At 34.3% G+C, this 17,063-nt stretch overlaps 1 protein-coding gene across 9 annotated transcripts in view; it reads left to right on the forward strand.

The window, feature by feature from the left end:
* NOL4 (nucleolar protein 4) overlaps positions 1 to 17,063 on the forward strand; it is a 401,358-nt gene that overhangs the window by 96,433 nt on the left and 287,862 nt on the right. For 6 of the 9 annotated variants that reach the window (XM_032602660.1, XM_032602664.1, XM_032602661.1 and 3 more), the window contains exon 2: positions 9,177 to 9,326. In XM_032602660.1, coding sequence (XP_032458551.1) covers positions 9,177 to 9,326 — 150 coding nt within the window. Of the gene's footprint in view, positions 1 to 9,176; positions 9,327 to 10,330; positions 10,372 to 17,063 lie in introns of all 9 variants that reach the window. The other 3 variants (XM_032602667.1, XM_032602665.1, XM_032602668.1) reach the window with 1 other exon arrangement.

Below are 17,063 nucleotides of genomic sequence, written 5' to 3' on the forward strand. Positions count from 1 at the left end.
TGTGGCATGTGGGATCTTCCAGCCCAGGGATTGAACTCGTGTCCCCTGCATTGGCAGGCGGATTCTTAACCACTGCACCAGCAGGGGAGTCCCAAATTACAATTTTTAATTGAGTGGAAAACTCTCATAAATGTTCCTGTTTTGATCTGAATAGTATGCTTGAGTGACATACTAGTGTCAGTGTGTATCCATGTCTTGCCATATTACCTCCCAAGCAGATACAGTCTCCTGTGGAGGATGGTAGTCAGGAAGGATTGCAGGAGAGAGATCTATCCCATAATGGTTCAGGAATAGTATCTTCACAACAGATCCTGTAGGGCCAAGAAGATACATGTAGAACTACATGGTAGTCTTTTAACATGAATGACATTTTGATTTCATCATAATACTGTTAGCTTCTCCATGCTTGGTGTCTCTCATTTATCAATTTCATATGATTGCCTTAAATTTTTATGTGTATGTGTATCGTCTTAACAATTGGCGATCAGTAAGCTAGCAGAAAGTAAGTGAGGGTGACTCATTTTTGAGCTTAACCATTGTTTTCCTTCAGTATAATTTTAATATGTTAATATAATACAATAAGAGCGTTAAAAAAATCTTTTTTTTAAGCACAGATTTGTCATCACAGACTCAATTTACAAACTTGATTAGTTTTGCTATTATATTAGCTTTAATATAAAGTTTATGCAAAAGAAGCTGTATTTCTTTTATGGCACCCTGAATTGTCACATTACATCAGTTAATTTTTTTTTTTTTTTTTTTGTTATCAGAGGCTTTTTTGCTCAGTGGTTAACCACAGGAACTATACTATAAATGACTCATTTAATTCTTTAAATATGTCATTCACTCATCTTGAATGACATAAAAACAGTGGAATCCTGGAGCTAGGTTGTATTAGCTCATGGGAGCTAATTGTCTATATGGAATTTACAATAAAAATATTGTATATTTTATTATTATTTATAAGTTACATGCTACACATCTTTTATATCATTAAAATTTACAGTAACCTTATGTATTTATTTTTTATGAGACAGCTGTTAAACACTTACCAGTATACAACTATAAGCCTTGGTGATTAAACCACTTCTATTTGCACTGGATGCTCATGTGTTTGCAGACTGTTTAAATTTGTATTGTATGAGCTCCTCTTCCTGTTTTTTTGCATCTTTAAACTCAAAATCCAAAACTGTTGGAGGTCACATAGTTAACAGCTTTATTGAGATATAACTCACACACCACACAATCCATTCATTTAAAGTGTACAATTCAATGTTTTTAGCATATTCACAGAGTATAAAAATATCACCACCACGTAATTTTAGAACATTTTTGTCCCTTCTAAGAGACACTTGTACCCATTAGCAGTCGATCCTCATTCTCTCCTCTTCCCAAGTCCTAAGCAACCAAGAAAGGACTTGAGGACACGGGGAGGGGGAAGGGTAAGCTGGGATGAAGTGAGAGAGTGGCATGGACATATACACACTACCAAATGTAAAATATATCTATGTAAATTTGCCTCTTCTGGAGTCATATAATATGTGTTTTTTTGTGTGTCTGGCTCTTTTACTTATCTTGATATCTTCCAGGTTCTTCCATGGCATAGCATGAATCAATATTTCATCTCTTTTTATTTCTTTGTATAGTTTTTTTTTTGTATAAACACACTTTGTTTCTATATATTCATCAGTTCAGGGACATTTGAATTGTTTCCACTTTTTTGGCTATTATGAGTATGCTGCTTTGTTATGTACAATATATTTTATGTGAATGTATATTTTCAGTTCTCTTGAATATATACAAATGTGTGGGCTTGTTGAGTCATTTGGTAAGTCTATGTTTGATTTTCCAGGTTTCTGCCAAACTTTCCAAAGCAATGGCATTATTTTGCATTCCCATCAGCAATGCATGAGGGTTCTAATTTTTCTATATCCTCACCAATATTTATTATTTTTGATTATAACAATCTCAGTGAATGTGAGGTAGTATCTTATTGAGGTTTTGATTTATATTTCCCTAATTACCTATGATGTCGAGCATGTTTTGGTGTGCTTTTTTGCCATTTGAACATCTCTAGAGAAATGTCTGTAAGACATTTACCAATTTTTAATTGGGTCATTTTTCTTTCTATTATTGAGTTGCAAGTGTTTTCATGTATTACAGATGAAAGTCTCTTATTAGACATATGATTTTCAAATATTTTCTCTCATTTTTATGGGCTCTCATTTCACTTTTTTGATTGTATCATTTGCAGCATGAATTAAAAAAACATTTTGGTGTAGTCCAATTTATTAGTTTCTCTATTGTTGCTTTTGCTTTTTGTATCATAACTGAGAAGACCTTGCCTTACTAAAGATTAAAAATATTTACTCCTGTTTTCTTGTAAGTTTTAGCTCTTATGTTTAGATAGATGATCCATTGTGATTTAATTTTTGTGGTGTGACATAGGGATTCTACTTCATTCTGTTGCATTGGGTATCCAGTTGTCTCAGCACCACTTGTTGAAAAGACTATTCTTTCCCAGTTGCATTATCTTGACACTCCTGTTGGAAATGAATTGAAAATATGTGTAAGGATTTATCTCTGGAAGCTCAGTTCTAACCCATTGATCTATATATCTGTTCTCATGCCAGTACCATGCTATGTTTATTACTTTAGATTTATAGTAGCTTTTGAAATTAAGAAGTGTAAGACCTCCAAATTTCTTCTTTTAAAAGACTATTTTGTTTTTTCTTAATATTTTGCAGTTACATATGACTTGTAACTTGTCAATTTCTGCAAAAAAGCTAGTTAGCTTTTTAATAGCAATTGCATTGAATCTGTAAATTATTTTTTGGAGTATTGCCATCTTAACAATATTCAGCCTTCTGATCCATGAACATAGGATGTCTTTACATTTATTTAGATGATTTTAAATTTCTTATAATGTTTTGCAGCTGTCAATGTTCAAGTTTTGCACTTTTTTGTTAACTATAACGTAGTTAAATCTAAATTAATACCTAGTATTCTGTTCTTTTATGTGCCATTATAAATATAATTATGTTTCCTAATTTATTTTTGGGTTGTTCATTGCTAATGAACAGAAATACAACTGATTTTTGTATATTGATTTTGAATGTTAACTTTGCAGAATTCATTTATGAATTCTAAGGTTTTTTAGTGGATTCCTTAGGCTTTTTTATGTATAAGATTATGTCATCTGCAAAAAGAGATAGTTTTATTCCTCTTTTCCAATCTAGGGGCCTTTTCTTGCCTAATTGCCCTGACTAGAAGCTCAAAATACGTGTTAAGTAGAGTGGCTTGAGAAGACATTCTTGTCTTGCCCCTGTTCTTAGAGGGAAAACATTCAGTCTTTCACCATTAAATAAGATATTTGTTGTGGGGTTTTTAAAGATGTCCTTTATCAGATTGAGGATTCCTTTCTCTTCCTAGTTTACTAAGTTTTTGCCAGAAAAGTATGTTCCTTTTGTCAAATATTTTTCTGCATCTGTTGAGGTGATCATATGCTTTTTTCCCTTTACTGTATTAAAATGGTTTATTACATTAATTCATTTTCTTGAGTTAAACCAACTTGGGATTATCCTACTTGGTTGTGGTATATAATAATAATTACTATATATATGATTGGAATTTGTTAGTGTTTTGTTGAAGATTTGTATATCTATATTCATAAAATATATTTTTTTTCCTTGTGATGTATTTAGTTTTGATATAAAGGTAATCCTGGCCTCATAGAGTGATTTCAGAAGTGTTTTCTCATCTGTTTTTCTGATGAATTGGCCATTATTCCTTGAATGTTTAGTCCAGTAAAACCCTCTGAACCTGGGCTTTTCTTTGTGAAAGTGTTTTTTCGTTACTAATTTTGTATCTTTACTTGTCACAAACCTATTCAGATTTTCTATTTTTTTAGTCAATTTCAGTAATTTACATCTTTCTAGGAATTGTTCATTTTATGTGGTTATTTGATTTGTCAGCATACAGTTGTTTATAATATTTTTAAACCCCTTTTTATTTTTGTCAGGTCAGTGGGGATATTTCTTTTATTCCTGATTTTAGTAATTTGAGTCTTCTCCCTCTTTATTTGGAGCAGTAAAGCTAAAGTTTTGTCATTTAAAAAACTCTTTCAAAGACTACTCTTTGAATTTACTGATCTTGTTCATTGTTTTCTATTCTCTTTTATTTGTTTCTCCTCTTTTTAAATATTTCCCCCTTTTGCTTCATTTTACTTCACTCTTTTTCTGCTTACTTAAGGTGGAAAGGTAGGAATCTGATTTGAGACTTTTCTTATTTTTTTGGCCATCCAGTTTTATTGAGATATAATTGAAATGCAACACTATAAGTTTAAGGTGTACAGCAGAATAATTTGACTTACATACATCATGAGATGATTACCACAATAAGTTTAGTAGACATCAATCATCTCATATAAATACAAAGTAAAAGGAGAAAAATAATTTTTTCCTTGTGATGAAAACTCTTAACAACTTTCATATATAACATACAGTAGTGTTAATTATATTAATCATGTTGTATATTATATCCCTAGGACTTATAAATGGAAGTTTGTACCTTTTGACCACTTTAATCCAATTTCCCCTACTCTTACCTTTCTCTTCAAGTAACCACAAATCTGATTTCTTTTTCTATGACTGTTTGCTTTTTGAAGTATGACTGATCTATAACATTCTGTTAGCTCCCAGTGCATATCTAGTGATTCAGTGTTTCTATACATTACAAAATGATCACCACAATAAGACTAGTTAATATACAAAGATATTACATTGTTATTGACTATATTTCCCATGCCATACATTTCATCCCTGTGACTCATTTATTTTGTAACTGGAAGTTTATACCTGTTAATTTCTCCCACCTATTTCACTCATCCCCTATGCCCTGTCCCTCTGGCAACCATCTCTTTGTTCTCTGTGTCTGTGACTCTGTTTCTGTTTTGTTATGTTTGTTCACTTGTTTTGTTTTTTAGATTCTACATGTAAGTGAAATCATACAGTATTTGTCTTTCTCTGAACGATTTCACTTAGCATAATACTCTCTAGGTCATCCATGTTGTCGCAAATGGCAACATCTAATTCTTTTTTATGTCTGGGTAATATTCCATTATATATATATTTCTGTTTTTCTGCCAGCACCATGCTGTTTTAATCTCTGTAGATTTGTAGTATAGTGTGAAGTCAGGGAGCCTGATACCTCCGACTCCATTTTTCTTTCCCAATATTGCTTTGGCTATTTGGGGTCTTTTGTGTTTCCATACAAATTTTAAAATTAATTGTTCTAGTTCTGTGAAAAATGCCATTGGTAGTTTAATAGAGATTGCATTGAATCTGTAGATTGCCTTGGTAGTATGGTCATTTTAACAATATTAATTCTTCTAGTACAAGAACACGGTATCTCTTTCCATCTGTTTGTGTTACCTTTAATTCTTTCATTGACGTCTTATAGTTTTTGGAGTACAGGTCTTTTGTCTCCTTAAGCAAGTTTATTCCTCAGTATTTTATTCTTTTTGATGCAATAGTAAATGAGATTGTATATGGTGTTAAAGAATGTTTTTGTTTCATTCTTTTACATGTAGCTGTCCAGTTTTCCCAGCACCACTTATTAAAGAGACTGTCTTTTCTCCACTGTGTATTCTTGCCTCCTTTGAGGTAGATTAATTGACCATAAGTGCGTGGGTTTATTTCTGGGCTGTCTGTCCTATTCCACTGATCTATGCTTCTGTTTTTATGCCAGTGCCATACTGTTTTGACTACTGTAGATTTGTAGTGTAGTCTGAAATCAGGGAGTGTTTACTGTTGGCCAATAATTGGAAGCCATTTCCAATATATGCTCCCATAGCACAACTTGTACCTTCTGTACTCTGATACATATTACCTGTAGTCAGTTGAATAATGCCTGCCCAAACACTTCAAATCCCAATTCTGGGAATTTGTAAAAGTTACTTGGGGAAGAGAGTCTTTGAAGATGCAATTAAGTTAAGGATCTTGATAGGAGGAGATTATCCTGGATTATCTGGTCAGGCCCTACATTCCCTCATATAAGATGGGTCCTTGTAAATGAGAGACACAGAGGAGAAACACATCAAAGAGAAGTCAATGTGATATGGCCTCAAGCCATGAATGCCGGCAACCTCCAGAGCCTGGAAAAGACAAAGAATGGATTCTTCCCTAGAACTTTTAAAGGAGACCAGCTCTGTCAACATCTTGATTTTGAACTTCTAGCTTCCAGGACTATGGGAGAATAAATTTGCTTTTTTTTTTTTTTTTAACATCTTTATTGGGGTATAATTGCTTTACAATGGTGTGTTAGTTTCTGCTTTATAACAAGGGAATCAGTTATACATATACATATGTTCCCATATCTCTTCCCTCTTGCGTCTCCCTCCCTCCCACCCTCCCTATCCCACCCCTCCAGGCGGTCACAAAGCACCAAGCCGATATCCCTGTGCCATGCGGCTGCTTCCCACTAGCTATCTACCTTACGTTTGTTAGTGTGTATATGTCCATGCCTCTCTCTCGCTTTGTCACAGCTCACCCTTCCCCCTCCCCATATCCTCAAGTCTGTTCTCCAGTAGGTCTGTGTCTTTATTCCTGTCTTACCCCTAGGTTCTTCATGACATTTTTTTCCTTAAATTTCATATATATGTGTTAGCATACAGTATTTGTCTTTTTCTTTCTGACTTACTTCACTCTGTATGACAGACTCTAGGTCTATCCACTGGCATTTTTCACAGAACTAGAACAAAAAATTTTGCAATTTGTATGGAAACACAAAAGACTCCGAATAGCCAAAGCAATCTTGAGAACGAAAAAAGGAGCTGGAGGAATCAGGCTCCCTGATTTCAGACTATACTACAAAGCTACAGTAATTTGCTTTTTTGTAAGCCATCCATTTTGAGGTAATTTGTTACAGAAGCTACAGGAAATTAATATATAGCCATAGCAATGATTTGTTTAATATTTTCTCTACTAGACTGAAAACCACAAAAACCTGGGTTATCTGTCTCATACACTTTGATAACTTCAGCACCTAGCAGAAGAGGGCTTGGCAGTAGTTGGTACTTTCAGGATACGTGCTGAAGGAATGAATTCATAGGCTATGATCCCTACATCACTCATAGTTTACTAACTGTATGAAATTACTGTATTTTTGGTTATCTGGCAAAGGAACTGAGAGGAAACTCTAAGTTTTATTTCTGAGAGAAAAGATGAAGTTTTGAGGGTAGTTTTGCTAGTCTGTGGACTTAGAATTTGGATTTCGAGCCTAGGAAGAGTGGATGTTCTCTGAGGAGGAGGGGGTGGGCCAGGAGAGCTGGTGGGTGGACATCTGAAATGGTGCTTCCCTGACACTATCCTCTAAGTTTCAACTAATTTCCTGGCTGGTCACTGCTGTGATTCATGCAGCTTCCCTGTCCTCTCACTGCAGATTGGTCTTGCATCATAAGGCAATGAAAGATTATCCATGGAGCCCAGAGTAGAAAAAGAAATGGCTCAAGATGTTAAAGGAGAGAAGTCAGAAAGGTCTGAAACCTAGTGAGGAACCACATGCATCACAGATAATTTGTGAGGGAGCACTTCAAATTTAACAAAGGTGGAATGCCTGGCTGTTTGGCCATATATAACTCTTAATGTATATAGTTATTTGAATATCCTGCTTTAGGCACTGCTGCTACTGAGACCTATTGTAAACCAGAAGAAATAAATAAATAAAATAAAAACCAAACTAACAAAAAGCATCAGGTGATTTGCTTTCAGTTTTGCAGTAAGCTCAGTCTGCTGGCACTACTGTTCAAAGAGGCTTTTGCCATTTGATTCATTGACTGCGTAATGAGTTTGCTCAGGTTAATCATCTTCTTGTGTTGTATGCCAGCATTTATGGGGCTGTCATGTTACTTCAGGTTATGCCTCAAGGTCTGACTAAGAACGTTGTGTGAGAGTGTGTGTGTGAGTGTGTGTGTGTGTGTGTGTGTGTGTGTTTGCAAGTAGGAAACCCTTTCATTTCAGAAATGAAAATGCATCTACTGTGTTGTCAGCATTAGACTAAGGGACAGATGGGCTAAAGGTTAAAAACGGGAGCCCTAGAGGGTATGTAGGTGTTGACTTTGGATCCTCCACTCAGAAGTAGTGAATTCATTCATGTGGCAGCCATGTAAGGTTAAATTTATCTCTTATCTCATTCCAAACTTATTATTTATTCTTCTCAGTCATGTACGGAAAATTTTGGCTCTTTGCTGTCTTTCCCACTGCCATGACTTATCCCCTGCTTCAGCTCCCACCCATGTCAAATTCTGTTTCTTGCATGAAGTTGCTTCAGTAAAAGGTGACATCTTTATTCTCTGAACTCCCCTACTACTTGACTTATATTTTTATCATGATCATCAAAATGGCAAAGGCCACCACTTATTGACTGTTCACTATATGCGAAATATTGGGTTATATCCTTTACATACATTATTTCATTTAATGATTACAGGTCTGCGAAGGAGGCTCTATTATCCCTATTTTACAGGTGAGAAAACAGATTTCGAGAGGTATAAAAGATTTGCACAAAATACACAACTTCTGAGTGGACGATCCAAAGTTCACACCTAGATCATCTCCAGAGCTCACATTTTTAACCTTTAACCCATACTCTCCCTTAGTCTAATATGGATAGCAGAGTAGATGAATTTTCTTTCCTAGATTGTATGATACTAAGGGTAGAGGTTTCATATTACTTCTTTCATTTCTCTAATCAGAATGCCCAGTACCCAGGGACACAATAGATATTGATTAGATAAGAAATCAATATCTAGAAGAAATTATTACAGTAAAAAAATTACTGGACCTTAATAATGTATTTCAGAGTAACTTAAGAAAGTTACACTGATGGTTACAACTAAGTCATTTTAAAATTTAAAAGGTGGCATTAATGGGTAAGCGTGATTGACTATGCCAAATATCTTTTTTCTTAAAGTTTCTTAAAGTTTTGTATGTAAATAATATATAAAATGAGATATTCAATCATAATTTTTTGAACTTTACGATCTAGATGATTTGGATCAGTTTATTAAAATGTTTTTGTCTAATGAACTTTCTGTGTCAACCTTATATATTAAATACATATTTCCATATTTCTTTATTAATCTTGTGCCTTTTTTTTTTTTTTGGCTTTGTTTCCAGGATGGCGTAGGGGTAGATGAGAAGCTATCTTTGCGGCGGGTAGCTGTGGTTGAAGATTTCTTTGACATTATCTATTCAATGCATGTGGAAACAGGGCCAAATGGAGAACAAATTCGGAAACATGCTGGACAAAAGAGAACTTACAAAGCAGTAAGTTAAAAAAACAAAAAAGGAAAAGAAAAAGGCATGCATTTTGAAATTTGATATTATATGCTTATTAAAGATGGGTTAAATAGCTATGAGTGTTCTATCTTCAACATAAATTAGACTATATCATGGTCACACCCAACATTTAAACTATTATTATTGAATTCTATTTTGGTTGTATGTTCACTAAGTCTGTTGCATATATTGCTAGAAACCTGTTTCTAGCATTATCATTTTCTTTTCTTTAAATGTGCATAAAATGTGGTAGTCCCAGTCAAATGCCCACAAATGGGAAGATTAGTTGTGTTATATATTCAATATATAATATGTGTTCAAATCATAATATATAAATTATCTACTGGAACATATGAACTTTTGTACTACCACTATTGTCTTAACAGTCCTTCCCCTTCAAAACATATTAATGTGTTCAGGTATTTCTTATTTAATACTTATAGTCACATGAATAAGAAAATTTTATGTGCTTTTCTTATGTTACCTTATATTAAATACATTTGCCCTGAAGGGTATGCCTTTCTTAATTTTCCAGTATAAGTTATCTAAAAATATGTGTTATTTTCATAGGCCTAGTGCCCTTGAACATTTAAAAATGAAAATATATAATGCTTTTATTGTAAATTATCTAGAAAACAGATGTAACTAACTGTTAGATATTGAATATATATTGTCAAAATGGAGTTATATATTATTTCTAAAGTTCTTAATTATACTTACTGTTCGATCTAGACACTTTAATCTAGTTTTTTATTTAATTAAACATTTTATGAAATCATCTTACTATAGATAATTCATCCTTTCTAGGAAAATTGAAGAGTAAATTATTCTTTTCCAATATGAGCAAAGTGTACATCAGAAATACTTTATCAGCAATCAGAATAATATCCTTTTTTAAAATTCTTATTGAACTTTGCTTTTGGCTACCTTTATATTAACTGTTTTCAGCTATATTTATACACAATATCAGTCTGGATCCATTTTTTTTTCAGATACAGAAAAATGTGTGAAATGCTCAAAGTTTCAAATACAGGTACATATGTTTGAAAATTAGCTACTGAGCATAAGAAATAGCTTCTTTTCCATAACTATTTTTTGCTATATCTCCAGGGTCATATTGAATCTTTATAGTTGCATAATAACCCCTAATACATGTTGTATTTATCTCTCCTTCTCTATGGTTTTGTTTCTTGGCTGTTTCCAAATTGCATGGTTTGTGGGCAGGCACTATTGTAAGTTTCCTTACATAACTCTGCCACATAAACTTTCTTTTGACTTACATATCTGAGGAGACATCTTTATCATGACTAATGATAATGACCCAGCTTCTTAAGATACTTTGGCGTAGACTAATGTTACTGAACATACTCATTTTGCCTGCCTCCTAAGCCAGGGTTGTATCTCTGGATACTAATAGGGAAAAAAACTGTATATTGATCTACTAATATCACTAACTGTGTACTCTTATGATAATTCATTTTCACAAAATAGCTACCTAAACTTGATAGGACTTTGTAAGGTAGGAATACATAAGTTCAGTTGTATTCAATGAAAACAAACCAACAAAAAACAAGTGGCTTCACCGTCAGGAGTAGTGTGGCAGCCAAATCTGTTTAGGTGCCAAAAGCAATTTAAAGTGATTTAATCTTTGAAATCCACTTATTAGAGACCTTTAATTAAAAGAGAAATATGACATAATCCCAAGTCTCTCACCCGGTGTTTTCCTAAATGCAATGTAGAGAATCTGATCCACTGCCATAATGCATGCTAAACACTTCCAATAAATTGGTAAACACATTTCCAACATATATCATTTTGCATCAACGTTTTGAAGATGTTTTCTGCATTTTGGGGTAGGGCTGGATACCAACTTTGAATGTATAAATAGTATCTGAAACATCATCCATTCCCTCTTGAGGATGTCCTATCTGAAGGTTCTTTTCTTTCCCAAGTTTATTTTTTGTTTCCACATCTAAAGTAGTCTCACCTTTTCCTAATATCGTGAAGGTTTCTTCTGGCCTCACTTTCTGCCTTCTGGTATTTCTCAACTGAATCCTAACTAGAAAACATTTCCATTTTATGGAGTAATAATAGATTGTAGGAAAAAAAAGGAAAAACCACTGCTGCATTGCCAGCAAAACTGTGCACGTGACGCCACAATGAATTTAATTCTAATGTTAATATAAATGTTCAACTAATGGGGCATAAAACTAAATGCAATTTGAAATGAAATGGTGTAGTGCTATTAGGGCCCTAGACTGTTGGGTCAGAATTTAGTTCTCAATACTAATGCTGGAACTGGCTAGTCACTGGTAGAATTAGCTAGATACCTATCGCAGTTATAATGGTTCCCATTAAGATTAATATTTTTTTCCTACTTCTAACACATTAGCTCATAGAGCATGCACGATTATTGACTTTCTTTTTCTCCCTTATCCTACATGGCCAAGAAACCATACTTATACAACTAATCATTAAAACGTGTCATTTTGTCTTAATAATATTACCAATAGATTTAGCGGTCATTTTATTTACTTTGCCTTTTTTGCAAATCTTTCTATGTTTTCACTCTGCAGGAAATGGTGGTCCTTTAATATTGGATTAACTTTTGAATGCTATTTGTTTTTACCTATCTGCAGTATATCATTCCTTGAAATATCTAGTCGTTATACAACTTAAATTTTATTGCAATCTGATCTGACTAGAGAAAAAAATTAGAGGGTGTATATTCTGTTACTCATGAGCTCTTTTTAAAAATCCACATAAAATGACACATTTTAGGAATATGTAAAGGCTATCATAAGTAATTTTTTTTAGTCATTGTTGAATTCTACTGTCTTTTAGGTCTTTTCTTCCCCCCTTCATTTGTCCCTGTGTATATATTAACCTTTACTGGTGCACTGAATGTGTTTCCTTCAATATTTTTGGTTGATTATCTACATTAACAGTGGAGAAGAAGTGGGAATCATTCAGGTATCACTTATATTTGAACTTAAGTATATCTTTCTACTGAAAATTGAATGCGAGTGTGCTTAGCAATTTGGAAAGTGACTTCAAAATTAATGTGGTAACATTGTTAAAAAAAAAAATCATGAATGCAGGAAGTTGTCTTCCAGTCCTTAACTTTTCTCAGCTATTGTCTGAATTCTACCTTCAGGGAATATATGACTCTTCTCTAGTTGTCTTTTATGTCTTGCATTTCATCACAGGCTAAAGCACAGCTGCCTTTCCAGAAAGGTTTCTTCAGTTATGGTCCGATTAAAGATAAAGTTTCAAAACTCTTTCTTGCTACATGTAAAATAAAAGTAACTGGTGGAAATCCAGGAACTAGCAGGGAAAGTCAGTGTTTTCAGTGGAGAGAACAGTCTGCATATATATGTGTATATGTACACACACACACACACACAACTTGTGGTGTGATACAGTAAGTTTACATGTATTACTCACATACATAGCTGCCAATAATTACGTTCATTTAATTCCGAGTGGAGAGCATATGCTATAGCTAAAAGAAAATAGGCTAGAAGCCAGACAAACTCAGTTTCAAATTTCAAATCTAGTACTTCCTATCTGTGTCACTTTTGGCCAATTATTTACTTTTTTTCTCCTCCTGTTTAGAGGGAGATAATGATATGCATGGTGTGGCAAAATAAATGAGTTAATATGCATGAAGTGCTTTCCTTATGGTCAACTTTTGAATAATGTTTTTTCTCCTTTATGCAATCACTAGTCATGTTCCAGGTAGAAGGACAAACGGGACAATCAACATAGTTCCATCGTTGCCCTAATTATAATTATGGATGTAATTTCCTCTGCTTGCCCCAATGCCTCCGTGTTGGGAGAGAGATGAATAGTAATAACTTAGGCATTCTCTTATGTACATCTTATAAATGTCACTATCGCTGGCAGTCCACAGTGTAACTGTTTTCCAAGCTTTGACCGGGCTGAAGGGAAGCATGGAAAAAGCCAGGTTACCTGTGTTTAGGAGCTCTCCTGCTAGATGAAGTTTATGAGAATTTCAGTTGTTTCATTTGCTTTTACCCAAGTTTCAGTCTTACGTTAATTTTAAATTGCTTTTCTGAAAAATTTTAAAACTGGATCTCTTTAAAAAATTGCTTTCAATATGAATAGAATATTCCTTTCCAGGGACCTGCTGTAGAAAAATAATATATTAGGCAGAATGTCTGTATCCCTACTCTGAATGTTAAAAAGGAGAAGTCTTTATTCTAGCAGGCCTACAACTCTTAACCTTAAAACTTCAGTTAGTGTCATTTTATCCTGTTCTGTTTTATTAATATCTATTGGTTCGGTGTCTCTACTGCTAAATGGGGTTTTTTAACTTGCACCCTTTGGGCTAATTTGCTATATCAAATTTCCCAGAATTCTTGTCAACTTAGAATGAGGCAAATGACCAAAATTTGCAGCCATTGTGGTGTGAAAAAAATAACACTAAATTAAAACTCAAAAGTTCCTAGCAATTAATTTACCCTCTTTTTGACTTAGGCTACAGTTTTTGCACATATAAAATGAGGGGACTATATTTCTGTTTTTTTTCCAGCTCTGAAGGAATTACAGCAGTTTTCATGGTGTGTGTGGAGCCATTACTGTGGAAGGGGCACAAGGAAAATAGTAACCAAAGTGAGCAAATAGGTTGGCACAAGAAATGTTCAAACATAGGGAAATGCCTCCTGCTCTTGGAAAAGTAGATTGGCTGATGAGCAAAGCAGAGAGATAGAAGATTTTGGCTTCATAATCATCTAGAGAGCTCTCCTATAAATAATAATAATGATGATGGTAATAATCACGAAAAGGATGGGTAGTCATTAGACTTCCTATATCTAGGATTTTAAAATAGTGATATAAGAAAGGCCATAAAAATGACTCTCAAGTGTCAGCAGATTTTCACTGCTCTCCATTTTTGTTAAAAATTTTGCAGTAATCTGAACCATGTTGTCAACGGATGGCTACTTAAGTTATAATGTGATTTTAAGCGACAGTGCAACAGATGTGACCACACCTAAAATTTCGTTGTAAACATAAATGATGCTGTGAACATCAGTGTTGCTTGTCTTATAGTCCTATAGTCTGAGACACTGTTGAAATAGGGGGTTATATCTATTTCTGTGATTAGTACCAAGAACGCCGTGCTCTCTAAGTACATTTCCCTTCCCTATCACAATTACTCAAGGTTTACAATTAGAATTTAATTTCTTTAGATTAAAGTGCTGACCTATATATCTTTATATGGACTTCAAATATCCTTGGGCAACAGAAGCTAGAGAATAAATTAGGCTGATAGCAGTCATTGATATTTTGTATGATCATTTTGTAAATGTGTTTGTCTCTCATATCTAGCGGGGTTTAACTCAAGAATAGATAGGAAAGAAATGTGTGACATGCCATACATAGACCTACTGATGTTCCAAGTAGCATAGCATTGTCCTGATTTTTGTGTGAACCCCAGTGTGGCGTCATGTGTAATAGCCTTTGGCATGTATCTTATAGAAGTTGAGAACTCATGTTATCAACATGAATTGATATTGGCTCATCAATATCTTGAGCTTTGGCTCAAGATGAGCCAAAATATTGGCTATATTCCCCATACTGTACATCCTTGAGCCTGTCTTACACCCAGTAGTATGTACCTGCCACTCCTCCACTCCTATATTGCTCCTCCCCCCACAACTGGTAACCACTAGTTTGTTCTCTATATCTGTGAGTCTGCTTCTTTTTGTTATATTCACTAGTTAGTTGTAGTTTTTAGATTCCACACATAAGTGATATCATACAATATTTGTCTTTCTCTGACTTATTTCCCTTAGCATAATGCCCTCCAAGTCCATCCATGTTGCTGCAAATGGAAAAATTTCGTTATTTTTTTTCTTTATTTATAGCTAGGGTCAAAGTTAAAAAAAGTCTTGTAGTCCCTAATGGTGGGGAACCATGTCTGTTTCTCATATTACTGTATAATCACAGCTTAGTAAAAGAACCGTCTCATGGTAGAGTATTCCATAGATACTCGTTGAAGGAAAAAAATTAACTCGTCTCTGTGAAGTCCTCGCCTTTTTGATACCAACTAAGTAGATGTTACTATAAATAGAGATAATGAAATAAGATCAGAGCTGTAGCCGGTGGCTGTAAAGACCCTGCACTACACAACTCATGTTTACCTTGAACAGCACCCTGGATTTCTGCAATTTTGCAGGCTATGAATAAGGTAACAAAATTATTTAACACAAGTGCTCCCCCCTTGCTTTTCAGGGAAAACTTTGATGCTGCATTAAATTATGCTATCATCTTAGAGGCAGGATATAAACACATCACTTACATTTCCATACATTGGTTTATTTCTTATCAGATGCACACCCATATCCACATATCCCCCCGCACACATAATAGGTTTTATAAAGGTGATTATTACTAAATATTGAACAGCTATTAAACATGGTACACATAATATTAAACCTACATTTATGGAGGAAGAGTCTCATTGTTTTAGATAACTAAAAATATTATTCAGACTAAGAAGTCAGATGTGTAAAATCATCTCAGAAGGAAAAAATAAATCAGTGGCATGAGAATTAGAGTTATTAAATAACAATCTTAAAACAGAAGAATGGTGTTCTGCCATTCATCAAAATTGATTTATTTATTATGTAGGTGTAGTGAGAATTATCACAGGTGAGCAGAGTAACAGTGCAAATCCTGTATACTCAGAACCTTTCTTTTAGGTAGTAGAGACCGTCAAAAGACATAACTCACCCAAACCAGTTGATCACCAACTAATGTCACAAACCCCGTCATTAATAATTTTCGTATTATTGTGAATAGGTATATTCCTTGAAAGGGAATTAACCTTCTGGAGAAACAGCATTATGTCCAGCCTGATAAATTGCTACTTCAGTGCACCCTTGTGGTGAAAATGTGCCAGTGCAGCTTTTAAAACTACTCGGAAGATTAGTACCTACTAGTGGGTGATTCTTCTTCAGATCCAGAGGTTCCTGGGTACTGTGATGATGTAATCAATAAAATCTCCTGAATTTCTTACAGTATATGCACCTGTATAAATACCTATATATGTATTTAATTGGGATAAAATATAATAGGAAAGAGGGCTAGGACATGGGCTCTTGGTGTGACGTAATAAAAAATGGTGCCAGCTTTGATGTCAGCTAGACGTGGGTTCAAATCCTGGTTAGGTAAGTTCTATATGTGTGACTTGGGTATGTGTTATTTTTAGGGTTGCTTTGAGGCTCATAAATAATGTATGTAAAGGTTTTAACTTAATAATTGCTTCAAACATATTATGATAGTGAGGTAATGTGATTTAAAAAATATGGCATTGTGGGGTAACAGATTCTATAAACAGATTTTTTTCTATTAACTAGATATTGAGAGGTCTATTTCTTTCTTTGTATCATCTGTGATCCCCAGTGGCCCAAGGATAACATGCACCCATGTCTTCATTCATGACTTTTCCAGAATTGAAAGTGTTATTCACTAACTTCATCTGCTGCAATTATAGTCAGTTCATCATAAGTAACGAGTGACAAGCCTTTACCTGTTTTTTATGTTTATCTGCTCTACTCCTCATCCTCTCCTCTACCTTCATTTTTCTGGGAATGTCCTCTCCCACATCACAGCCGTATTTGAGCATTGCTCTGTTCCTTAACCCTAGCAATCGGAAAGGAGGTGAATCATGAAAGAAACAGATTTTGAGAATTT

Source organism: Phocoena sinus, chromosome 14, assembly GCF_008692025.1.
Source record: "Phocoena sinus isolate mPhoSin1 chromosome 14, mPhoSin1.pri, whole genome shotgun sequence".
Lineage (NCBI taxonomy): Eukaryota > Metazoa > Chordata > Mammalia > Artiodactyla > Phocoenidae > Phocoena > Phocoena sinus.